The sequence below is a fragment of the Pocillopora damicornis genome, chromosome 1, assembly GCF_964200805.1.
Source record: "Pocillopora damicornis chromosome 1, jaPocDami1.2, whole genome shotgun sequence".
NCBI classification, from domain to species: Eukaryota; Metazoa; Cnidaria; class Anthozoa; order Scleractinia; family Pocilloporidae; genus Pocillopora; species Pocillopora damicornis.
Genome location: NC_142670.1, coordinates 37,670,679 through 37,696,039, shown reverse-complemented (window position 1 = coordinate 37,696,039; position 25,361 = coordinate 37,670,679). Strand labels below are relative to the sequence as shown.

The window sequence follows — 25,361 nt, the reverse complement described above, 5'->3', positions numbered from 1 at the left end:
CTGTCTTATCTTAATTTTTCAGTTTCTCGCGGAAGCTCGAACTCCGGAGTAAACACAAGGCAAATGATTAAACAGCGAAAGTGTTCTCACATATAAGTGAAACAATTCCGAGGTCTCAATTCAAGCGCGAAAACAAATCAGCAAAATGCAGGTACAAGCCAAATTAGCATGTTGCGGGTGCAAATCGAATCTGCATAATGCAAGGGCAAATTAAATCTGCACTGTGCAATTTTCCAAGAAAGTCATCCCCACAAAACTATAAAGAAATGATTATGAAGATGTATAGGTGCAAATAAAATCGGCATTATGCAAAGCCAAATTAAATCATCTTAGGGAAAGCACAAAGCTGTGAATCTACAGAATGCAAGTGCAAATTAAACATGCATAAAGTAGAAATTAAAAATGCATAAAGAAATTATTTAGACAATGTATAAACTTAGTGCAGTCAAATCCGGCGGCATAATGCAAGGCTAAATTAAATCGCCTTAGAGGAAGAGCAGAGCAGTAAATCTGCAAAATTCAAGGGCAAATCAAACATGCATAATGAAATTGTCAACCATCCGGTTACTGATGGCCCTCGAATGCCTTACCATTCCCTTATTTGCTTTCTCCTATTTATTTCGTAAAACCCACTCCCGTGAACTAAATCAAAACTTATTTACCGAAAGTACAGGTGAATAGTGGTGGATATATACCTTGCGGCTTCGCAGCTCGGTAAATATCCACCACTCTTACTGATACTGAGGTGAATAACCCTATTAGTAGTATATGCCATATACATTAACCAAAAAGATTAGTTTCTGTCGGCTGCTGGGAGGTGAATGGTACCCTCTAGGGCTAATAAGGGTGTTCACAATATAGTCGACCTTGTACTAAGCGATCACCCACGGGGTGTGGTGGAATGGACTCTTAAACAGCTACCGATCAGGGGTATTACTAAAAGCGATAAAAACGCCACTTTATGCCATAATTGACCACTTCATATGCAGAATCGTGATTGCAAATATTACTTCCTTTTATTGCTGTAGAGAAACATAGATTAAAAAGTAATTAAAATAGCATTCTTATTTTTATTTGAGTGGTTCCGCTTTCAGTGACTGTTCAATACAAGTGAAAGACAATAAAAAATAGGCGGTTGGGACTTAGTAAACGGTGACTGCGACCACCAAATAGATGTGACCGCTTAATATAGGTACATTTTACAGTGATTAAGGGATAAAACATTCGGGACTTTAACGATTGCAACTGACAGCTTAATACATGGTGACGGCTTAATAAAGGTTCAACTGTAGGCGGTAAGCGGTTACCCACGGGGAGCGGTTGAGTAACCGCTTAAACAGTTTGAAAACTTAATTCAGGTTCCACTGATCAGGGGTATCATTAAAAACGATAAAAACGCCATTTTATGCCATAATTGACCACTTCATATGCAGAATCTCGGATGCAAATATTACTTACTTTTATTTTTGTAGAGAAACATAGATAAAAAGTAATTAAAATAGTATTCTTAGTTTTATTTGAGTGGTTTCGCTTTTAATGACCGTCCAATAAAAGTGAAAGACAATAAAAAAAAGGCGGTTGGGACTTAGTAAACGGTGACTGCGACCGCCAAATAGATGTGACCGCTTAATATAGGTACATTTTACAGTGATTAAGGGATAAAAACTTGGGGATTTTAATAAAGGTTCAACTGTAGCCACTAATTAGTAGTGTCTGGAAAAGCCATCAGTGGTTGGGCTGCAACTGAGGTCGGCCGCCCTTACATATAGATCGGCACCTGATCAGCTTCAAGCTGGCCATGGCAAATCCTTACCTGAAAATGAATTGAGAGATGATGTGTTTTATTACCCTGGTTCATTTAATAACTGGTAGTCAATCAAATGTTTCCCTTGTGCGATTAGTCTAAAGGCGTTTCATGATTCAATGTGCATCAGTTAAAATTGAGGAATATCCAGTGTTAGTGTAAACCACACAGGTGAGTAGTGCTTATCGTACGCCCTGGCTGTTTTGATTTCGCGTTTTGTGACCTAATTAATGTGGTCCATCGGTGAAAATTGAGGAATATTAGGTGTTAGCGTACACCACACAAGTGAATGTTGGCTGGTTCGAAAGTGACTAGCAAGTACGATTCACCTCGAGTGGCCAAAGGGACAAAATTGCGCGTTGACAATTTAATTTCGGCCAATTCTCAGTAGATTGACATAAATAAAATTTTTTAAAAATTTTTTTTATTGGGGGAGGGGGGCGGGTTTTTGTGTGGTATATACTAAGACAACCGATCGGTGTCGCTTCGCGGGTGGGCAGCACCATTCACTTTCACTTAGGTCAATAATTATTAAATATCGTTTATACACTGTCTTCGAGGCAATTTGGCAAAAAAAACGTCTGCGACTGGTTTGTTTATAGCGTGCTGGCAAACATGTTGATTAAATAAATGACTGATTAGGTTAATGACTGATTGCTCAGACGAAAAGATTTGACGAAAATTTAATGACTGGCCAGATAACTGACTGACTAACTGACTGATCATCAAAGTGATTCAAGTTGATAACGCAGAAGTATCGAGTTTGTTTAGAGGCAAGAGTCTGGTAATCATCAACTTCTCTTACTTGCTGTTCCTGCGAGCTATGACCACTTATATTACTGCTCCTGATGGCTGCCATCGCAAGAATGATCTCAGTGATGGAGCATATGATGATTAGGGAAGATACAGCCACCATGGATTTTTGCTTTGCAGTAAAGATTATGTCCGAATCAAAGAAAAAGGGATCTTTATTAGGGAATCCGCTGTTTGCAGTTAAGACATAATCCAAAACCATCAACTTGGACAAAGCGACCAGATAGTGGTACACGGTTATCGCTGATATTGCAGCACAGGCCACACTCATAGACTGCAAGGCGTTCATCTGCAAAGGGCCAAAAAAAAAATATAAACAACAACAACAACAAAAAAAACAAACAAACAAATAATGAAAAATAAAAAAGGTATCACAAAAAGTTGCTACTTCCTCTATTATGGACTCAAGGTTCATGTATTGGTATATCTGCAGGGAATCCTTTAACGTACATTCCACCTGGCGGAGAATGAATGGGTCCCTCATGATGCGTAAATAGAATTGTTTATATTTCGTACCAGAGTAAAAGAAGGTCTTTGCTTGTTGCTTAAAGTCAGGCCCATGATTCCAGCGGCCAACACCTTAAAGAAATAAAAATGGCGCATAAAAAAAAATGTCTCATTTCAAAAATTACTCTGATATGCGCAATCTGATTGACTAAACATCCATTGAGCCGGTAAGCCATAACTAATTTATCTATCAGATAGACTCAGTGTTGCCGATTACTGAAAAAAGAGTGTGAAGCATTCACACAATGCGTACATATTCATCTTGCATGATTTAGAAGAACACTTGCACAGGTTGTAAATCCCTCGCTTTTTTATAATGAAAAACCTTTTCTCGTGTCCTCCCGCGTGGGTTATTACGCCAGTAAACGGATAGAAGGTGCGATCTATTGCTTAGATGTTTAGCACGTATAAAATGTTTGAGTGCACACCAGGAAAACTAGATGACATCTTTGACTGAGAGTTCTTGAGCCTTTTTCCCTCTGATATGTGTATAAAAAGCTATATGCAAACTTTAAAATAAGAACTAAAAGACGTGTTCACTCGAGACAAGAATACAAATCTTACCGGAATCCCTTAATAAACTTTTTTTTCGATTTTTCTTCCCTTTTTTATCGCTTGGTAAACCTGCATGGTCGCTGTTAATTGTTGCGAAAACAACAATGTTACCATCGACACCTTTAAGTACTGTGGCATAACTCGGCATCGAATTTTTTTGAGCATGACCGTTGATAGATTGAAATTGTACTGTGGGCCGGTTGTCTTGGGATTACATTTGGTCTGACCACTTATCATACTGACAAATATCATTAAAACAACGTTAATAAAACTTGCGTTACACCTGCTCGCTAAAATATCGTTTGAGTGAAGAACTGGTCGAACTTTCATTTGCCTCTGTGTTTGAAAGAGCGATACCTTTTAGTTTTTTTTTTTCTATAATTTATCTAGTGATAAGTGAAGTGAAGAACGAAACAGTTTATCCGCAATTTTCCGTGGCGTGTTCTAAGCCACTTCGAACTAGGCGGAAACTTTCTTGAAAACGATATTTGAGAAGTAATCACAACATTAAATCCCATATCATTACGTTACTTTACACTTCGTGAAATATGTTTTTATATTTAAAAATTCAAACCTTGAAGGTTTGAATTTTGACGAAAAGTTTATTCATAGTTGAAGGCATATGACACACTTTATTACAAATTATTTATTCAATTAGTGGTTGGTTTAGTTTGCAGTATGCGCCAGGATGGACCTGAATCACTGGTTCGTGACTAGTCGGTCCTTGTTTGCTTTTGCTGCAAAATCATAGATCATAAAAGGCCTTCTTTTCTCGATACAATTTCTTTCTTTAGTATGTCGACACAGAGATAAAACAAACACTATAAAGCGCAGTTATTTTCTCATGCAAGTTCAATTCCATTCCATTTTCTTGGGCATGTGAGTCAGTTAACAAGTTTTGTTAAGTTGATAAATAGAAACTGCTTGCACTCAATATCCACAAGGTTTGGCAATTTTGGTGCCGCACAAGAATTTCTCTTCGAAATATCGAGACGAGAAGTTGTTAAATACCTACTATAACCTTAACTCAAAGTACCAATTTTTCTGACTAATTTTTTTACTTACAAGGATCGCTATCCAACAGGGGGTGAAAGTCAAACTTGAATACATAAAACGCACGCTGAGACCATCAATAAGCCCCAAAGTGAAAAGCACTCCACAGATGATAACCTGGATGTTGGAGATCACCTTCAAGTCGTTTCTGTTGAAAGTCGTTTCGAGTCAGTTCAGTCACGGAGATCAAAATGCGTGCTGTTTGATCCACGCAGTCAATGCGGAAATGTCCAGTCATCACGTACATTCAAATTAGGCATTGCATTAATTAAAGTCCCGATTGGTTTCATCTGAGAAGCCTGGGTAAGAGAATGAACAGATATTGAAAGCGTTCTCGAGCTCAGAAAGTCGTGACACCAAGAAATGCGAAAACCATAGTAGCTGGTTTGTTTTCTATATTTTGTAACGCTTGCTCCAGGAGAACCTCTCATTCTAGTCGAGTGGAAGAGACGGTTGATTCGCGAAAGTTCGAGTTTCGGTGACATGGACCACATTCAACTAATAATATATGAAACCCGGAGTTGATCGAGAGAAATTCCCCGACTCATTTAATATAAATCTGCCTCATCTTAATTTTTCGGTAAATCGTGGAAGCTCAAATGCTGGAGAAGACACAAGGCAAATGATTAACCAGCGAAAGTGTTCTCATATAGGACTGAAACAATTCCGAGGTTTCAATTCAAGCGCGAAAACAAATCAGCAAAATGCAGGTACAAGCCAAATTAGCACGGTACGTGTGTATATCGAATCTGCATAATGCAAGGACAAATTAAATCTGAATTGTGCAATTTGCCAGCCCTACATAAATGTAAAGAAAATGATTAGGAAGATATATAGGTGCAAATCATTTCGACATCATGCAAAGCCAGATTAAATCATCCCAGGGAAAGCGCAAAGCTGTGAATCTGCAGAATGCAAGTACAAATTAAACATGCATAAAGAAATTATCTAGACAATGTATAAGCTTAGCGCAATCAAATCCGACGGCATAATGCAAGGCTAAATTAAATCGCCTCAGTGGAAGCGCAGAGCAGTAAATCTGCAAAATTCAAGGGCAAATCAAACATGCATAATGAAATTGTCAATCATCCTGTTACTAATGGGCCCTCGAACGTCTTACCATTCCCCTATCTGCTTTCTCCTATTTATTTCGCAAAACCCACTCCCATGAACTAAATCAAAAATTATTCACCGAAAGTACAGGTGAATAGTGGTGGATATTTACCTCGCAGCTTCGCAGCTCGGTAAATATCCACCACTCTTACTGATACTGAGGTGAATAACCGTTTTAGTAGAATATGCCATATACATAAACCAGAAAGATTAGTTTCTGTCGGCTACCGGGAAGTGAATGATACCCTCTAGGGCTAATAAGGGTGTTCACAATACAGTCGAACCTACATTAACCGGTTACCCACGGGGAGTGGTTGAGTGACCGCTTAAACAGTTTGAAAACTTAATTCAGGTTCCACTGATCAGGGTATCACTAAAAACGATAAAAACGACATTTTATGCCATAATTGACCACTTCATATGCAGAATGTCGGTTGCAAATATTACTTACTTTTATTGTTGTAGAGAAACATAGATAAAAAGTAATTAAAATAGTATCTTTAGTTTTATTTGAGTGGTTTCGCTTTTAGTGACCGTCCAATAAAAGTGAAAGACAATAAAAAACAGGCCGTTGAATAAACGGTGACGGCGACTGCCAAATAGATGTGACCGCTTAATATAGGTACATTTCACAGTGATTAAGGGATAAAACATTCGGGACTTTGACAATTGCAACTGACAGTTTAATACATGGTGACGGCTTAATTAAGGTTCAACTGTAGCTACTAATTAGTAGTGTCTGGAAAAGCCACCAACGGTTGGGCTGCGACTGAGGTCGGCTGCTCTTGCATATGGATCGGCACCTCACCAGCTTCAAGCTGGCCATGGCAAATCCTTACCTGAAAATGAATTGAGATATGATGTGTTTTATTGCCCTGGTTCATTTAATAATTTGTAGTCCATCAAATGTTTCCTTTGCGCGATTGGTCTAAAGGCGTTTCGTGATTCAATATGCATTAGTTAAAATTGAGGAATATCCGGTATTAGTATAAACCACACAGGTGAGTAGTGCTTATCGTACGCCCCGATTGTTTTGTGATCCAATTAATGTGGTCCATCGGTTAAAATTGAGGAATATTAGGTGTTAGCGTATACCACACACGTGAATAATGGCTGGTTTCAAAGTGACTAGCAAATACGATTCACCTCCGAGTGGCCAAAGAGACAAAATTGCGCGTTGACAACTTAATTTTCAACCCATTTTCAGTAACTTGACATAAATAAACTATATGTAATTTTTTTTGGGGGGGGGAGGGTGGGGGTGGGGGCGGTCTCTGCGTGGTATATACTAAGACAATCAATCTGTGTCGCTTCGCGGCTGGGCTAAATATCCACCACTATTCACCTTCACTTAGGTCAATAATTATTAAATATCGTTTATACACCGTGTAGTCGAGGTAATTTGGCAAACAAACATTTCCGACTGGTTTGTTCATAGCGTGCTGCCAAACACGTTGATTAAATAAATGACTAATTAGGTTAATGACTGATAGCCCAGACGAAAAGATTTGAAGAAAATTGACTGACTGGACAAATAACTGACTGACTAACTGACTGATCATCAAAGTGATTCAAGTTGATGACGCAGAAATATCGAGTTTGTTAGAGTCAAGAATCTGGTAATCATCAACTTTTCTTACTTGCTGTTCCTGCGAGCTCTGACCAGTTATATTACTGCTCCTGATGGCTGCCACCGCAAGAATGATCTCAATGATGGAGCATAAGATGATCAGGGAAGATACAGCCACCATGGATTTCTGCTTTGTGGTAAAGTTTATGTCCAGCGGCTGGTCTGAATCAAAGAAAAGGGGATCTTTATTATAGTAATCCCTTCTTAGCGCTGAGGCATAACCCAAAGCCATTAAACTGGACAAAGCGACCAGATAGTGGTACACAGTTATCGCTGATGTTGCAGCACAGGCTACGCTCACAGACTGCAAGGCGTTCATCTGCAAAGGGCCAAAAAAACAAACAAACAAACAATGAAAAATAAAAAAGGTATCACAAAAAGTTGCTACTTCCTCTCTTATGGACTCAAGGTTCATGTATTGGTATATCTACCGGGAATCATTTAACGTACATTCCACCAGGCGGAGAATGAATGGATCCCTCATGATGCGTAAATAAAATTGTTTATATTTCGTACCAGAGTTAAGGAAGGTCTTTGCTTGCTGCTCATATTCAGGCCCATGATTCCAGCAGCCATCACCTTAAAGAAATAAAAATGGCGCATAAAAAAAAAATGTCTCGCTTCAAAAATTACTCTGATATGCGCAATCTGATTGACTAAACATCCATTGACCCGGTAAGCCATAACTAATTTATTTATTAGATAGATTCCATGTTGCCGATTACCGAAAAAAGAGTTAGAGGCATTCACACAATGCGTACGTATTAATCTTGTGATTTATAAAACTCGCATAAGTTGTAAATCCTTCGCTTTTTTATAATGAAAAACCTTTTCTCGTGTCCTCCCGCGTGGGTTATCACGCCAGTAAACGGATAGAAGGTGCGGTGCATTGCTTAAACGTTTAGCACGTATAAAATGTTTGGGTGCACACCAGGAAAACTAGATGACATATTTGGCTGAGAGTTCTTGAGCGTTTTCCCTCTGGTAAGTGTATAAAAAGCTATATGCAAACTTTAAAATAAGAACTAAAAGACGTGTTCACTCGAGACAAGTATACAAATATTACCGGATTCCCCTAGTAAATTTTTTTATTTTTGATTTTTCTTCCCTTTTTTATCGCTTGGAAAACCTGCATGGTCGCCGTTTATTGTTGCAAAAACAAAACTGTTACGACCAACACCTTTAAGGACTGTGGCATAACTCGGCATCGAATTTTTTGAGCATGACCGTTGATAGATTGAAATTGTACTGTGGGCCGGTTGTCTTGGGATTATATTTGGTCAGACCTCTTATCATACTGACAAATGTCACTAAAACAACGCTAATAAAACATGCGTTACACCTGCTCGCTGAAGTATCGTATGAGTGAAGAACTGGTCGAACTTTCATCTGCCTCTGTGTTTGAAAGATCAATACCTTTTTGTTTTTTCTTTTAAATTCATCAAGCGATAAGTGAAGCCAAGGACAGAAATGTTCTTCCGAAATTTTCCGTTGCGTGTTCTAAGCCACATTTTCGAACGAAGCGGAAAATTTATTGAAAACGATATTTGAGAAGTAATCACGAGATTAAATCATATATCATTACCTTACTTCAAACTTTGTGTAATATGGATTTTTTTTTTAAATTCAAACTTTACAAGATTTGAATTTTGACAAATAGTTTATTCATAGTTGAAGGCATATGACACACTTAATTACAAATTATTTATTTAATTAATAATTAGTCTAGTTTGCAGTATGAGCCAAAATGAAATTGAATCATTCGTACGTGACTGGTCGATCCTTGCTTGCCTTTGGTGCAAAATCATAGATAATGACGGACCTTCATGTCTCGGTACAATTCCTTTCTTTAGTATGTCGACACAGATGAATCAAAAACTATAAAACGCAGTCATTTTCTAAGGCATGTTCCATCTCATTTCATTTTCTTGGGCAGACAAGTGAGTCAGTTAACAAGTTTTGTTAAGTTGATAAATGGAAATTGCTTGCATTAAATATCCACATGATTTCGCAATTTTGGTGCCGCATACGAATGTCTTTCCGAAATATCGAGACAAGAATGTTTAATACCTACTCTAACTTAAACATGAAGTACCAATTTTTCTGAATTGATTTTTTTACTTACAAGGATCGCTATCCAACAGGGGGTGAAAGTCAAACTGGAATACACAAAACGCACACCGAATCCATCAGTAAGCCCCAAAACGAAAAGCACTACGCAGTTGACAACTTGGATGTTGGAGATCACCCTCAAGTCGTTTCTGTTGAAAGTCATTTCGAGTCAGTTCAGTCACGGAGATCAAAACGCGTGCTGTTTGATCCACACACTCAAAGCGGAAATAGAAAGTCATCACGTGTATTCAAATTAGGCATCTGATAAATTAAAATCACAACTGGTTTCGTCTGAGGGACCTGGGTAGGAGAATTAAGGTGGGACTTAACCTAAAATTTGACTACAAAATGCAATTTTTGTTTTTGGAGAAATCTGAAACTTCAGGCATAGAAGAAAGCCATGACATGAGTTTTTAAGACTAATTTGCTTTATTTTGTTGCCTACGATAAGTTTTCTGCAAGCTAGTAAAAAAATATTTTTGGTTACCATGGCAACGCAACGTAGCATCTTTCAGTCTTGCTCCAATTTGAAGCCCGAAAGTCCATCCAATTCCTAGAATTTCCTCAGTATTTTCAAGAGGAAGCTATATGACCCCTTACATGAAGTATAGCTAGTCGGAGGTGGCGTGGGATTGAAAGCTGGCGTGTTTTCAACTGTGGAGATACTGTGAGAGCGAGATTCGAGTTTTATATCAGCGAAGTTTTTGTCTAAAATGCCAGGAGGGAAGAAGAATACTGTATATAGAAGAAAGCGGAAAGGAAAGCCTTTTACTGGAGTGCAGAGATACGCAAGGAAAGCGAAGAAAATGCCGCGTGCGGATAGAGAAGTCACAAACTCAGCATCGAGTTCCTCGTGTGATGAGGCTCTGTCAGATGCCGAAAGTGCTTCCATCAGTGCTTCGAGACTCAAAATGAGACCAGAAGATTCACCAGATAGTTCATCAAAGATTTCTGATGTAAATGATTTTCAGGGAGAGGGATACAGACTTGTAGACCTCAAGAAATTATATGCCACGTTGTCTGAAGCACATGTGTGCGAGGAAGGTGAGAAAACATAAGTGAACATCTGTTTTACTTTTAACCTTTTCTTTACTGTTCATGTCTCGTAGCATATGCTAGTAACAGTGTGCAGTTTCCATTTTTTTCTCTAAGAATGTTTTTTTACTTCTCTTCAGTACTATCTTTATTGTTTTCATTTATTAAAAATTACAGTTGTAACTGTCTGTTGTGTGGTATGTGGTGAATAAATTTTGTGACTCATATACATGTATGAGAATGCACAAAATAACTTTAGTGTATACTGTTATTATGTTCTAGGGAGTTTAACTCTGAAGGAGAATTCTTCTGGGAGAAATGGGCTAATGGCAGACCTCTCTGTGGAGTGTAGCTCCTGCCTTGAAGCTACACCATTGAAAACATCAGATACAATAACAAAGAAAGGGCAATCTTTTGACGTAAATCGTCGTGCAGTCTATCATTCTCTGGAGACAGGAGGTGGCTATGAAGGGCTAGTAACCTTTTGCAGCATCATGAACATGCCATGTCTATCACTACCTGCTTATTACAGACAAGTAGACACAATACTTGAGGCTTTAGAAGCTGAAGCCAAAGATGAAATGACACAGGCAGGGATAAGAGTTCGCGAGTACATCCTGAAGGAAAGTGGAGATGAAGTCAATGATGATGTAGTCGATGCAGCCGTTTCGTTTGATGGTACATGGGCGAAAAGGGGGTTTACCTCTCTGACTGGAGTTGTTTTTGTTATATCTGTAGACACTGGAGAGGTTCTTGACTATCATGTCCTTTCAAAAGAATGCCGGAAATGTACCATGAAAAGGTCTCAGTGTCAAACTGACGGGGAGTTCGAAGCATGGCAGATTGAGCATCTTGCTTCCAATGAGTGTGACATTAATTTTAATGGAAGCTCACCTGCAATGGAAGCTGAGGGTGCCATAGTTGTTTGGAGTAGATCTGTGGAACTGCATAAAATAAGGTATAAATGGATGGTTTCTGACGGAGACAGTAAGGCATTCAATACTGTGGAGAATATATATGGCGATGACTGCAAGGTGGAAAAACTGGATTGTGTTGGGCACGTGCAAAAACGCATGGGCAAGCACCTACTTAATCTTAAAGCAAGAACCAAAGGTAAACTTGCAGATGGCAAACCCATTGGAGGACGGGGCCGACTGACTGAGAGCCGCATTAAACGCCTTCAGAAGTACTATGGTCTAGCCATTAGACAAAACACCCTAACTAAAGCAAACCTAACAGAAAGAGAGGTTGATGTTGTTGTTTACACCATGAAGAAAAATATCATTGCCATCCTCCATCACAGTGTCCAGTCACAAGATGCTGCTAAACAACATCGCTTCTGCCCTGTTGGTGAGGATTCCTGGTGTAAATGGCAACAAGATTGTGCTACTGGAACAAATACTTATGAAGCAGGTGACTGTTTGCCTGAAGTGTTCTTTGAACTGCTGAAGCCAACATTCATCACACTTAGTGAAACTAAGCTGCTCCAAAGGTGTGTGCGTGGCGCCACCCAAAATCGCAATGAATGCATCAACGGACTGGTGTGGGCACGCTGCCCAAAACACAAGCATCATGGTGCCAAGGTGATTAGATGTGCAGTTGCTTCTACTGTGTGCCATTTTCATAGTGGAGCTGCCAGCAGAGCAAGAATAATGCAGAGACTGGTAATTCCAGCAGGGGAGTACACTCAGAAGGCCTCAGAAGAAAAGGACAAGAGGCGGTTGAGAAAATCGGACCTTCAGACCTCTGCTAAAGAAAAGAAGCGCCGGCAAGGAGAGCAAATGAGGCGCACACGCAGAGAAGATGCCCTACGGGAGGCTGATGGTGATACCTATGAACCTGGAGGCTTCTAAGTGACTGAAAGAAACATTTGCTATGATATTGGATAGTTCATAGCCATGCAAATTTGTGCAGACAATCTTCGTTTTAGCTTTTTAACTTTAATCGCACTTTTCTCAAAATGTGCATTTTGCGCATTCTAGAAAACATATCTCATAGAGGATTTAACCAATTGACTTGAAATTTTCAATGTTTATTGCTTTCAAAGAGTGTCTGGGAATGAGCAAAGGGTTTTTCTGTAGCTTTACTTTGTCAAAAGTTACAAAGAAAATTGTGGTGGAAATTCACCCCAAAAATTTTGCTTTACTTTAACTGGAGGCTGGAACCAAAGTTTTTTATATTTTTTAAAACTCTATGCTCATCCCCATGATTAGCCTATATACTATATAGTTATAAAAACAAATCAGAGCTAGCTGCATTCCATATCAAGATTTCTTTTCTAGAGTACATGTGGGTTGTGCACAGTATGGGGTAACAATATTTTGCTGGTATCAGGTTACAAATAAACTGTGTGCAGAAATAATTGAAAAAACTGAAATCTGTGATTCATTAGCTTTTCAGTGATATATGGTTTTATATGGTTTAACTAAAAACTGTGGATGTGACAAGTCATTGAAAAAAGGGGTCTTTTTTAGGTTAAGTCCCACCTTAAGAGATATTGAAAGCGTTCTAGAGCTCATAAAGTCGTGACGACACGAAATGCGAAAACCATAATAGCCGGTTTGTTTTCTATATTTTGTAACGTTTGCTCTAGGAAAACTTCTCATTCTAGTCGAGTGGAAGAGACGGCTGACTCGCGAAAGTTCGAGTTTCAGTGTTCACGACCACATTCAACTTATTAATATGTGAAGCCTGGAGTTGATCAAGAGAAATTCCCCGACTCATTAAATATAAATCTGTCTTATTTTATTTTTCGGTTTCTCGAGGAAGCTCGCAGTCCGGAGTAAACACAAGGCAAATGATTAAACAGCGAAAGTGTTCTCACATATGATTAAGACAATTAATTCCAAGGTTTCAACTCAAGCGTGAAAAAAAATCAGCAAAATGCAGGTACAAGCCGAATTAGCATGGTACGAGTGCAGATCGAATGCAAGGAGAAATAGAATCTGCATTGTGCAATTTGCCAAGAAAGCCAGCCCTACATAAGTGTAAAAAAAAATAATTATAAAGATGTATAGGCGCAAATAAAATCGGCGTTATGCATAGCCAATTACAATCGTCTTAGGGAAAGCGCAAAGCAGTATATCTGCAATATGGAAGTTGTTAACGATGAAAATAGAAATATATCTAATCTAAAAACATTGTAAGGGTTTCCTAGATTTGTGTTGAGAAATGAATGAATATAATATATTAGCATAAGCCATTCAGTAAAAATTATAATAAGCCAGTTGATAATTTTTTATTCCTTTTGGCGGTCTTATCTTACAGATAAAGTTTGGTCACCTTTTCCTTATGATGATCGTGAATTTGACATGGAGGCAGATGTTTTTGCGTAAACTGCAGGTTTGAGGCTAAATTTCAGTATATTTCCATCTCTACCTTATAAAAATTGATCCTGTAAAGGAATTTCCTGGAAATAACCGTCCCTTATACTTTTACCTCTTTAATATTCTCGTTTTTTAGGCTAAATCTTTGTCCAATTCCCGATCTGGAAAATAGTTCTTAAATTTTAATTTAGCACGTTCGACACCCCTTTTTCTTAGAGATGTCTTAAGATGTTCACATGTAATACTTTTCATCTCCTGCACTGAATTTATAATCAGGTAACAGTATACGAATAGCACGTAGCTCTTTTAGGGGTGATACCTTGGGTACGCCCTTTCTTCTCCGAATTTTCTGTTTATTTTGCTGTTATGTAACGGTCTTCGAGGACTATTTTCTGTTAAGATAACTTTTCAACTATGAATTTAATTTTGTTAGTGAGTTTTTTGTCTTTTCAGTTTATATTACCAATCTCGTTTAAGTTTTGCCCAACCTTGACCGTAAGACTAAGAAATTTTGAGCAGAAAGTCATTTTGTAAAGCGTAAACATCTCTAAGGTGTCTACTTAGTATGCGAACTCCGTTTTGCGTAGCTTAACGTGATTCGCTGGTTAAGTGTAAGAGGATGACGAAGGTTAGAGATTGACAGCTCAGTACGTGTCACCTTTAAAAGCAGTGACCCACAATTACCTAGAGAGATGAGAGCTAGTCCCCGTTGTATTAACCTGTGAGTAAGAGGGAATAAAGAAAGAGACAATATCAACGAGTGTTAGAATTTTATTTCCAACAAAGTGCAAATAAAACATGCATAATGCAATAGACAATCACTTGGCTACTGACCGGCGCTCGAACGGCAAACCATTTTCTTATTTGTTGTGCGCAAACCCACTCTCGTGAAATAAATCAAACAATAAATCAACTAATATTTATCAAGGTGAAGGTGAATATAGTGGTGGATATCAACCTTGCGGCTCTCGCTGACACTGAGGTAAATAAGCGTTTTATTTGTATATACCAAAGAAAAAAAAAAGAATGGTTTTTATCGGTTTCTCGGAGGTGGATGGCACTCGCTAATCACTTCCGAACTAGCCAATCATCGTGCGCGAAAAGCACTATTCACCTGTATGGTATAGAGGAAGTCAAGATATTTTATCTCCATATGTTTTAAAAATACCATTGACCACCCAGAAAAGCTCTCCAATCGTCGATCGCTTCTGGGTGAACATGTATTTTTTTGCTAATCTCCTAACCGTCTGTGATCGATAATTCCACTCATACTTTCCTTCAGGCGTGTGTTTTAAATATGATCGCATACATACACTATTTTTTTCCTGGAAGCACATTAAATTTGCTGTTCACGTAGAAGTGGATGCTCTTTCCATTAAGAGCTGACTCAAAGCGGAAATATTGTGGTTTTATCTACTCATACTTTGGCCAGCTATGATAGCATAGCTAATACTATCTTCCTCCCATTTTAATGACCTTTAACCGTATTCGTGAGATATATTACGGGCTGATAGGCTAACCTCTAACCACCTAAAGTAAAAGCAACGTTTTTTGAAGAAGTCCAGTTTAATTTTTTTGTTTTTATACTTATTCTGTTTTGTCTCAGGTACATCCTGTCTTTGATTTGTTTTGTTTTGTTTTTGTTCCTTTTTTTTGTTGTTATGTTTTTTTAAAGGCAAAATGTTGCTCTTCCGGCTAATCAACAAAACCACCCGCAAAGCCACGGGTGGGGAATAGTCGTCCGCTTTGCAGTATATAACAAAAGTTATTGACTAACCGTGGGGTCAATACAGATGTATAGGCGCATATCAAATCGGCATTATGCAAAGCCAAATATAATCGTCTCAGGGAAAGCGCAAAGGTGCATATCTGCAAAATTCAAGTGCAAATCAAACCTGCATAATGCAATGGATGATCACTTGGCTACTGACCGGCGCTCGAACGGCAAACAAATTTCCTATCTGTTGTGCGCAAACCTACTCTCGTGATATAAATTAAACAATAAATCAACCATTATTTATCGAGGTTAGGGTGAACATAGTGATGGATATCTACCTTGTAGCATTGCAGCTCGGTAAATATCCATTACCCTCACTTACACTGAGGTGAATAAGCGTTTTATTTGTATATACCACACAGAAACAAAAAGAATGGTTTTTATCGGTTTCTCGGAGGTGGATGGCACTCGCTAATCACTTCCGAACAAGCCAATCATTGTGCGCTAAAGCACTATTCACCTGTATGGTATAGAGGAAGTCAAGATATTTTATCTTCATATGTTTTAAAAATATCATCGACCACCCAGAAACAGCTCTCCAATCGTCGATCGCTCCCGGGCGAACGTGTATTTTTTTTGTTGATCTCCTACCGTCTGTGACCGATGATTCCACGCATACTTTCCTTCAGGCGTGCGTTTTAAATATAATCCCATACATACCCTATTTTTTTCGTAGAAGTACATTAAATTTGCTGTTCACGTAGAAGTGGGTGCTCTTTCCACTAAGAGCTAACTCAAAGCAGAAAAATTGCGGTTTTATAAACGCATACTTTGGCCAGCTATGATAGCATAGCTCATACTATCTTCCTCCCATTTTAATGACCTTTAAACGTGTTCACAGGAAATATTACGGGCTGATAGGCTAACCTCTAACCACCTTAAGTAAAAGCAACGTTTTTTGTGGAGGTCGAGTTTATTTTTTTTGTTTGTCTCACGTATACATCCTCTCTTTGTTTTTGTTTTGTTTGTTTTGTTTTGTTTTTACTGCTCTTTTTTTGTTGTTGTTCTGTTTTTTTTTAATGGCAAATTGTTGCTCTTCCGGATTATAAACAAAACCACCCGCAAAGCCGCGTGTGGGGAATAGTCGTCCGGTCTGCAGTATATAACAGAAGTTATTGACTAACAGTGAGGCCAATAAGGCTAAACATTGAAACTGGGTTTCTTTTTTGGACCTTCTGTTATCTCATTCAGTTTTGTTCTTTCCAGAGAGTCCAAAGAAGTTGATAAAACAAAGCTAGAGAAAAACAGGGCTATGCTCAAGCGCTGACGTTTGAAAGAGGAAAAAGTGAGAAAAATTCAGAAAAACTGGCTTTTCCCGCCCAAGTAGCAAACCAGAACACTTAATTTCCCTTCTTGCATGCTTGTGTAATCGTCTCAAGGACATAGATATGTAACAAATTCATATATCATAATTAACTTATCAGACAACAATAATGTCAAGAAATGAGATAAAATAGACGTATTAACCTGTGTATTTTTTTTTTCATTCATCACCTCTTAGTGAACGCTTTGCCCTGCGCGGCGAGTGTCACTTGCGAAGGATGTTTTGCTTCCGTAAAGATCTCCTCTACGGGGATCGAGAGAGGTGAATGTGAAGTATCTAAGTATGCTGAAAGACAGGTCTACCTCGAACGGATATTTTGTTACGACACTAAGTGGTCGTTTTCAACGTCGAGAATTTGAATACGAAGTCCAGTTAAAATTAACAGACCCTCCGGTTATTCTTCTAGCATTTTCCTTCCACACACCTTCGTCATTCCTTGAGTTACACCCATGACGTACCCGCAAAAGATTTTCCGACAACTTCTAATAAAGCCCATCTGGAGCTTTTAACCAGAGGAACTAGAGGAATCTGGCTGTATTATGGTTTCCTCTGTTTTAACCATGTTGTCTCATGAGGATTTAGGGATTCCCTGGGTTTAAAAACTCGCTGAATTACGTCTAAGAACTTCCAGAGGCAAACTAAGACCTGAGCACTTATTTTAAAACTACATTCCCGAGCTGCCATCGCGATTTCTTGATCGAATGCAAAACTAAGACATTTCATTACTTTAAAAACCTAACGACTCGAACATAAAGGAATAAAAGCAAGAAAACAGGGAACGAAGTGGGGGAAAATATATATCCTTCCTCCTTCTCACGTTTTGCGCTAAACAGGCGTCATTCAGTGGCGTTATTTTCTTTTCCCGCCCCGCCGACAGCCCCTTGATGGAAACCGCGAATGATTTCCGGTGATCAAGTAACAGGTTGGGAAATAACGTAAAGGAAATAGCTGTCATACCCTGACAAAGTCGCACCCAAACAAAACTTAGGCCATAAGGTGATCGCTCTGAACAGAAAACGATGGAAGGACGGAGGCGACTCGAAAATCATTATTCTGAGCCAACTAACAGAAGACATTACGATGAAGTCCATTTTTACGAAAACCCGGCGTTCAACAGCTTAGATAGAGCTCCTTTTACTCCCAACAGCAGCGTGTTTAAAAATCGCCCTCCAAAGCAACCACATGTTGAGAACACGAGGAGCCGTCGGTATCAGACAAACGAAAGACTGCCTCGGTCTTCTTCAGGACGAATGCGATGTCTGGTAGCTTTGAATATTCTGTTATTGGTATTGACAGTCCTATGCCTAGGTCTTACAAGTTACGTGTGCTATAGGATGATTTTTCAGAAAGAAGCTGAAGTGGGATCAAACGGTTGCGACAGTGATTTGCGCGCTGAAGGTAAGTGACCTTTGTGAACGCGGAAACACACAAAATACTAATAATAATGAAAAGTATACTGATTTGTTAGTTAATAAATATTAAAAGACTAGTAAGTTGAAGAAGCAGATAGAAAGGATTGAGAACCCCTTCTTTATAGAACGGAAACGATATCGATACAAAAGACATAAGACGTTTTTGGTTCTAAAGATCATTGCATGTGGGATGCTGCACGAGCCTTAAAGTATACCGAAAGGAAATGGAACAACGTACATCCCATATTGACGTTCTTCCAATGTTTTCGTGGTTTGACATAGGAGTTACAGCATGTCCGTCTAAACTTTGATGTTCTGGTTTAAGTGCACAACGTTGACTATGTGCGATATGAGAAAGGCGTCAGATGTCATGTCTCTTTCCGATCCAGCTCTTTTTTGTCACGAAGCAACAACGAGAAGAAACAAATAGACAAACAGAAACAAACATCAGTGAAGGGAAAAGAATATAAAAAAGTAAACAAATCTTCCGTTTTTTTTCTTAAAAACCATAGCTGCAAGAGTAATGTTTTTTCTTGTATTTCCGCAAGGTTGCCTCATGCATGGAGCGGTAGCCTTTGAGGTTCCGACAGACAGGCTGAATAGATTTCGATGAACGCCCGGTGAAATTCCGTGAGAACAAAAATTTGTTTTTAAATTCCTGAGAGTGTTTTAAGGTTACCCAGGCAGCGATAAGAAAACTAGGTCTTCTTATATTTTAACTTGGCCAGACGAAACATACCCCACGCCGCCGTCTTAGAGTGAATAGTTTGTGGTGCATACTCACTGGGAAATGTTCAAACAACTTGGTACGTAGAAATGACTTTTTTCCGATCTTACGGAGATGAAGATATATGGAAGCTCGTTTCTGCTCATTAAGAAGTACTTATTTGACGAAAGGTTTCTTGGTTCGTCCATTACTCGTAAATTACAACCTGTTACAAGTTGTTCAAGAAACTGTATCGCACTGTTCCGCGTCGACGATTTTTGGCCATGCCAAACCTTAACTACGAAACTGAAGGATGTGATAAAAACAGTAACATTGTGATGATAGCAAAATGCCACAGAGGTGATGCTAGTAAAAAAAAATCGAGAACGGCGACGTGATAAAAAAATTAACAATGACAAGGCTTGTTTAAATTGAGAGTGTTGCGACGGCGGCTGCGGAAATCCCGAGTAAAAGCCGTTAAAATAGTAGTCGAACAAGAGTTGTGCACGTGCATTCAACATTGAGACATATGTTCGCATTGTTTTCCACAGACGTAGTATCAAGGCTGAATAATCGTGCAGAGGAAAATACTTTTCCGCATCGTTCACCGCTTCAGAAACCCTATACAGCGGTGTCATTTTTTTTAGATTAGCCCTAAAGAGGTATTATAACCTCGAGAAAGGATTTACGTCTAGGAAGTTATAAATTTACCTGTCGGAATGGCAACTAGATCCTTAGTTATGTTTCGTTTGGACTTGATTTAAACTAGCAAGGTCACTAATTATCATTTTCCCTCGTAACACTATTTCCTTAGAAACATTGATGCGATATGAGCAAGTTTTTTTTCATCGTAAGTCCCTTTTCTGAAACCTAACAAGCCAGTTTTTTGAAAAAGGAAACTTGTTAACCTTTCAATTCCCATGAGTGACCAAGACACATTTCTTCTTCAAGCAGAAAAGTGAAGAGTATGTAAAAATATCAATTAGGGGATTATTAGTTGACCCAATACCAAATTCTCTGAAATAACATCATAAGAATAGAATAGTAGACACTAAGGAGAATAAATAATAAGATCTTGGGATTGCAAGGGTCAAGGACTCTATAGCTCATCGAGTTTCATCGTGCCAGACGATAAAAATTGGATCATAAATTGCCGGATTGTCGCTGTGTTGAAGTATCGTTTGACTGAACACGAAACAACTTTTAGTTTTCAACGACCCACCTGGGATTTTTCAAGCACCTAATAATCCTCTCCTCCGTCAAAAGAAAATAAAAATATATTCTTTCTGGAAATTCAGATAAAATGCAATGTTGGTGGAAGTGATTTAAATGCATAACGTTCCAGACTATCTGTGACTCAACTAGCTTCACAGTCTTACAGATATTTTCAGGGGGGTTAAACTTATCATTTTACTGGGGTTAGTTAATTCCGTTAATCCCCAATAAGAGATTGTTATGATTGTGGTTTTTTAAACTTTCAGACCCCCATCAATGGTCAAGTTTGCATTGAGTCCAAGCAGACTTGACCATTCAGTGATAGACTGGTCCTGCGGTTGGTTGTAAATAATGTTCAATGTAAACATGATGGGCAATGTAGACTTGACGCGTGAGGTTTTGCTTTTTTGTGCCCTTCCCTTAGGCCAGCGTGCGCACTTCCTTGAAACTCATTTGAAAAAAATATATAGGAAATAGCGGGTTTCATAAATGACCAAGAGATCAAGAACTCAGATCATGACCCTTTGATTTAACCGTACCCATTTTATCAGCTATGGAACAAGCAACGTTACAATAGTCTAAGTTGTGCATGGCACACAGAGTGCCAAAACTTAATATTTGACAAACTTAACATTTAACAACCTTAACATAATATTTTTCAACTTGCCATTTTTTAAGGTCGTTCTTCTTACGCACTCATTTTTTCGCAGGTGAGAAGTTCCAGAAAATTACCTCTGAAAATATGAAAGAACTGCGGACGAATATTTCGAGCATGGAAAACTTTAAAAAAAACTTTACCTTCCTTCAGGAGGCTATCAGTGATTTAAACGCAGTAAGTAAATTCATTCTTTAACATGGTCAGGATTCAGGCTCTTAGAGCGGCACGAAGAAGAAACGCTAACGGATGAAATTGACTGCGAAGGAATCAAATTTTTTGCGCGAGATGGCGAATTCGTATCAACAAGCCGACATGCAATGTTTTTTTTAATGAAAGGATATTGATAAAATATCTAAATCAAGAATAATTTTAACATACGCATCAGGAGCAATGAACGCAAAGATCACCTTTACGTAAATTCAGCTCGTGTAAATGCTGCTTTAACTTCCGAAGTAGGAAAAAAGTAACTCCCATTCATAATAATCTTCTCTGTACATGTTAGGAAAAAAGAGAGAGAAAAAAAAAAAAAAGAAAAAAAACTGAATTAAAATTTTCTTTTGTTGGTAAAGTAAAATACCCTTTCACTGCACCCAGTGAAGATGTCATGTTGTCGAAACAGACAAAATTTTGGTCTGTCAATAATTATTAATAATTATAATTATTATTTTATATATTCCTCCTTGTGATGTCTAAAAATTGTTTTATTCATAAAAGTATAGCCTCAAACACGCCTTGTTATTTTTACGTTTATATCTTTCTAATCAATTTTTCAGGAAAGAATTCATTTGCTTGAATCTGTAAAAATGATTTCGAATACTTTGACAAAGTTGAGGGAAGAGTATGAGAAGACTCGACAACAAGTTTTACACAACGTAAGTACTGCGAAAGAAAATTCTGTCAACCGCATGCAAATTGTATTTAGATGTTATCTTGATAAATCTGTTGTCGTTGATTTGTTTTGAAAACCGAGAAACTAAAAGCTGAATGTTTTATGATTTGGCTTCGGTATTTAAAAATGAATGCGTTATGAGTTTAATGCGTTATTCGTGTATTAAATAATTGATTTATTAATTTTGTCGCAGAGACGAGCGATTACTTACCTCAACGTAAGTTCTTTAGAGCAAGAAGATTTGTCCGATTTGTGGCGCAAATTGAATTCGTCAGAAAATGAACTCCTGGATGTCAAGAAACAGGTTAGTTGTCGAATAATCTACGCCGGACCTTTCAAAAATGTCATCTTCCATAATTGATACAACAAAGAGAAATGAGCTAAGATACCTGCGACTTTGAGGGGTTTCATTTTTCGAAAACAAAACCACACCCAATAAAACAAAAAGAATGACATAAGAAAACCAACAGATGTCGTCAAATCGGGTCGATTGGATCTCAACTCTTTACTACGCACACCTACATATATAATTGTGTTCAATTGGTTGCAAAGGAGTAAAAATATCACAAAATCATTTAAAAAGTTTCCCTTTCTAAGTGTTTCCAGATCAATCACAGAACGTTGCAAAGCAGAAAGATGCATTCCTGGATTATTGAAGAAACGCAACTACTCTGGTCTTGTGGAGTTTAAAGATCATGATCCTTTTAAGGACAGGGTTTTGTGGTCTAACTGCTCCTTTTTCTAACATAGGTGATCAACATATCCAAGATAGTCCCACCCAGGGGAGTTCCAGGGTATAACGGTACTCAGGGCCCAGTTGGTGGTCCCGGACCAGTAGGACCGCGTGGATTACCAGGTCCTGGAGTCAATATAACGCTTTGTCAATACAAAAAAAATCAATCAAAAGGCTTAACTGCTTCGTCAATCACAACGCAATCGGTATTTGCAAAAGAGCAAAAAGTAAGAAAGTAATTCCCACGTTTTTATTTACCTTAAGGGCTGTTAACTGCGATGCTATTCAGTTTCCGCGCCTTGCAAGGCAATCCGCAGGTTGACTATCTGCCTGTCTGACTAAGCAGACAGAATGACATACAAACTCGCGGTCAGACAGATAGACATACTTTTTAATTTTCTCACTAACTGTCTGAAAGACAGACTGATTGCAGGACTAACTAAATGGCTGACAAACAGATTGACTGACAAGCGGACCGGCGGCCTGATTGACGTAGCTACTGAGTTCCGAACTATCTAACCTCGCTAGTTTTCTTCTATCTGTTTGATTTTCTGACTAACTGACTGTCTAACTGCACGACTGTCGGATCATTCGGATCTTATTTCTGACTGTCCTATCGCCGAACGACTGACTGACTGATTGATAACAGGAGGAACGTCCGTGCCGATAGATCGGCCGACTCACTGACTGAATAAACGAACTACCGACCGAGCAACTCAAGAACCTTCCGACTGGTTTATTGTAAAACTAAGAAATGTACGAACGGATGGACGGACGTACTAATTTTGAATAATGTATGAACGTGGCTGTGGGAGAAAAGGCCATAGGTGCACCATAAGTTTGCCATGAGAATGAGATGCTACATAGAACATGAATAAAGTCGATGTTATCAATAAATACTTTTCAACAACATACGGTCTAACAATTTGTAGCTATCAACCCTAGGGATTGAAGAGGTGGATAGTAATACGAGAAGAAACTCTTTTAAAGTTACTTAATGCCTTGTTAATGCTAGTGATTTATTTCGTTTGTTTGTCTATCTGTTGGATTGTTCGTTAGGGCACAAGAATCATCAGCGTGCATTGCGACACAAATGACGCCAAAAGTTGCCAGTTGGAATCCACCATTGAGCCAGATCAGAGAAGGAAATACGAGTGTAAGTGCGAAGGAACACTTACTACCGGAGAACCAATCATGTATTGCTACATTCATTACTGGGAATGTCCTACTTGACTCCACTCTATTATATGCCATGGCAGTTCTGCTGGGCTCTCTTTGGCCTGATGATGGCGAGTGGAAGAGACTTCTACCCCAAAATTCTTATTCTACTTTCCGTCGCCCGCCTCTCTGATTTCACACTCTCCTTAATCTAGGTTCCTCTCACATTATTCCCTCGGCCTGCAACACGGAGCTTGTCCATTTTTCTACCCATCCATCCATCCATCCATCCATCCATCAATCCACTCATCTATTTATCCCTTCACCCACCTTTTAAGATCTAAAAAAGGTCTTTCACACGGTATACCACCAGCCTCTGTTTACTAGAAATCAGAGTATACCGGAGTGCGTGGCCATACCTTAAATTGGGGAAAACTTTATACCGTAAACACTCTTATTTATTGAAAGGATTTCAGATGGTATGTGTAGACGGAGTACTCTTCTAAAAAGGCCATTCTATGGTGTGGAGTTCTCCATGTCAAGGGTCGAAACTTGGATCACTTTTATTTCTAATACAGATAAATAATCTTACCAACATTAAACAATTATTCACCGAAGTGGAGTTGAATAGTGATATCCAACACTTTCACCGACACTGATTAGAGGTGAATACTTGTTTTGTTACATACCACACAGATACTAAAGAATAAGTTCATTCCTTTTAAAATACCAAATATTGTTCGAAATTCAACTCTTGACGCGCGATTTTGTCTCATCGGCTGTCGGAGGTGAACAGTTCTTGCTATTCTCTTCCGCACCAGCCAATCAACCACGCGAAAGGCATTTTTCACTTGTGTGGTATATACTAACACTGACTATCGTACCTCAAGAATGTATGCAGATGATACTAATATGACTGTTACTGCCTGCAACATCCTAAGGATGCTGCAGGCAGTAATGACAGGCAATAATGCTGTAGGCAGTAATTAGATATTTAATCTAAAGACAGATTAAATGTGAGCAGGATAAAGGCAGAGAGTCGCGACTGATCCTACAAAACTACATTACCGCAAACAGTAATGCTGCAGGCAGTAATTAGATCCTTTATTACACCCATTTTGAAATCACTGATGGTCCCTGTGATCTGATTGGCTCTAATTGGTGCGATTTATTCACAAATTGCACCATTTTTTGCTTTAAATCGCATCTTTTCCCCACCCAGTGAGGAGGCTACACTAAAAACAAAACAACCAATCAGACTTCAAGGCTTGTTTAAAGTAACCGATCATATTGCAGGAAGATGAAAGACATGGAGTATCATATGGCAAATTTTGCAACTTTTGTTTCCAAAACTCTTATTTTTTCCTCCCAAAAAATGGATGAATTTAATTTCAAACCAGCTCAGTATTGTATTAATAAAATATTTGAACTGACCAAGTCCTGTATTTGGGCGATTTCAAAACGGATGTAATAAAGTGGTAATTGAACCTCGTGTTGTGCAATTTTGGTCTGAAATCATACTTGTGATTTCAAATCAAACT

General features: G+C 38.5%; 4 protein-coding genes across 5 annotated transcripts; 2 read left to right on the top strand and 2 right to left on the bottom strand.

Moving 5' to 3' along the window:
* Positions 1–997: 997 nt before the first annotated feature.
* On the bottom strand, positions 998–4,961 carry LOC149053668 (uncharacterized). 2 transcript variants are annotated; one of them, XM_089210426.1, is made up of 4 exons: positions 4,745–4,961; positions 3,134–3,196; positions 2,610–2,906; positions 998–1,813 (listed from the first exon to the last, which is right to left on the bottom strand). In XM_089210426.1, exons 1-4 carry the CDS (start codon positions 4,787–4,789, stop codon positions 1,760–1,762), a joined length of 459 nt encoding a protein of 152 aa, XP_089066552.1. In that variant the 5' UTR covers positions 4,790–4,961; the 3' UTR covers positions 998–1,759. The 2 variants fall into 2 exon arrangements, with proteins under 2 accessions (XP_089066552.1, XP_089066559.1); XM_089210433.1 differs by lacking the exon at positions 3,134–3,196 and having other exon boundaries at positions 4,745–4,939.
* A 1,314-nt stretch (positions 4,962–6,275) lies between these two features.
* On the bottom strand, positions 6,276–9,832 carry LOC149053667 (uncharacterized). The gene is made up of 4 exons (XM_089210323.1): positions 9,601–9,832; positions 7,992–8,054; positions 7,486–7,794; positions 6,276–6,684 (listed from the first exon to the last, which is right to left on the bottom strand). The coding sequence occupies exons 1-4, from the start codon at positions 9,748–9,750 to the stop codon at positions 6,571–6,573; spliced, it is 636 nt and encodes a 211-aa protein (XP_089066449.1). The 5' UTR covers positions 9,751–9,832; the 3' UTR covers positions 6,276–6,570.
* A 65-nt stretch (positions 9,833–9,897) lies between these two features.
* LOC149053666 (uncharacterized) lies at positions 9,898–12,993 on the top strand. The gene is made up of 2 exons (XM_089210143.1): positions 9,898–10,631; positions 10,905–12,993. Exons 1-2 carry the CDS (start codon positions 10,301–10,303, stop codon positions 12,473–12,475), a joined length of 1,902 nt encoding a protein of 633 aa, XP_089066269.1. The 5' UTR covers positions 9,898–10,300; the 3' UTR covers positions 12,476–12,993.
* A 5,004-nt stretch (positions 12,994–17,997) lies between these two features.
* On the top strand, positions 17,998–24,959 carry LOC113676842 (uncharacterized). The gene is made up of 6 exons (XM_027193570.2): positions 17,998–18,447; positions 21,093–21,214; positions 21,814–21,912; positions 22,123–22,233; positions 22,680–22,889; positions 23,722–24,959. The coding sequence occupies exons 1-6, from the start codon at positions 18,069–18,071 to the stop codon at positions 23,893–23,895; spliced, it is 1,095 nt and encodes a 364-aa protein (XP_027049371.2). The 5' UTR covers positions 17,998–18,068; the 3' UTR covers positions 23,896–24,959.
* Positions 24,960–25,361: the final 402 nt, after the last annotated feature.

Bases quoted from the DNA above. Each gene is read 5' to 3' on its own strand.
- LOC149053668 (XM_089210426.1), bottom strand. From the start codon at position 4,789: ATGTATTCAAGTTTGACTTTCACCCCCTGTTGGATAGCGATCCTT. The intron at 2,907-3,133 runs GTACGAAATATA...GGCCCTTTGCAG, and splicing joins AAAGACCTTCTTTTACTCTG to ATGAACGCCTTGCAGTCTAT. The intron at 1,814-2,609 runs GTAAGAGAAGTT...ATTCATTTTCAG, and splicing joins ATAGCTCGCAGGAACAGCAA to GTAAGGATTTGCCATGGCCA.
- LOC149053667 (XM_089210323.1), bottom strand. From the start codon at position 9,750: ATGACTTTCAACAGAAACGACTTGAGGGTGATCTCCAACATCCAAGTT. The intron at 8,055-9,600 runs GTAAGTAAAAAA...TATTTCTTTAAG, and splicing joins CCTGTTGGATAGCGATCCTT to GTGATGGCTGCTGGAATCAT. The intron at 7,795-7,991 runs GTACGAAATATA...GGCCCTTTGCAG, and splicing joins AAAGACCTTCCTTAACTCTG to ATGAACGCCTTGCAGTCTGT.
- LOC149053666 (XM_089210143.1), top strand. From the start codon at position 10,301: ATGCCAGGAGGGAAGAAGAATACTGTATATAGAAGAAAGCGGAAAGGA. The intron at 10,632-10,904 runs GTGAGAAAACAT...ATTATGTTCTAG, and splicing joins AGCACATGTGTGCGAGGAAG to GGAGTTTAACTCTGAAGGAG.
- LOC113676842 (XM_027193570.2), top strand. From the start codon at position 18,069: ATGGAAGGACGGAGGCGACTCGAAAATCATTATTCTGAGCCAACTAAC. The intron at 21,215-21,813 runs GTAAGTAAATTC...TCAATTTTTCAG, and splicing joins CTATCAGTGATTTAAACGCA to GAAAGAATTCATTTGCTTGA. The intron at 22,890-23,721 runs GTAAGAAAGTAA...ATTGTTCGTTAG, and splicing joins TATTTGCAAAAGAGCAAAAA to GGCACAAGAATCATCAGCGT.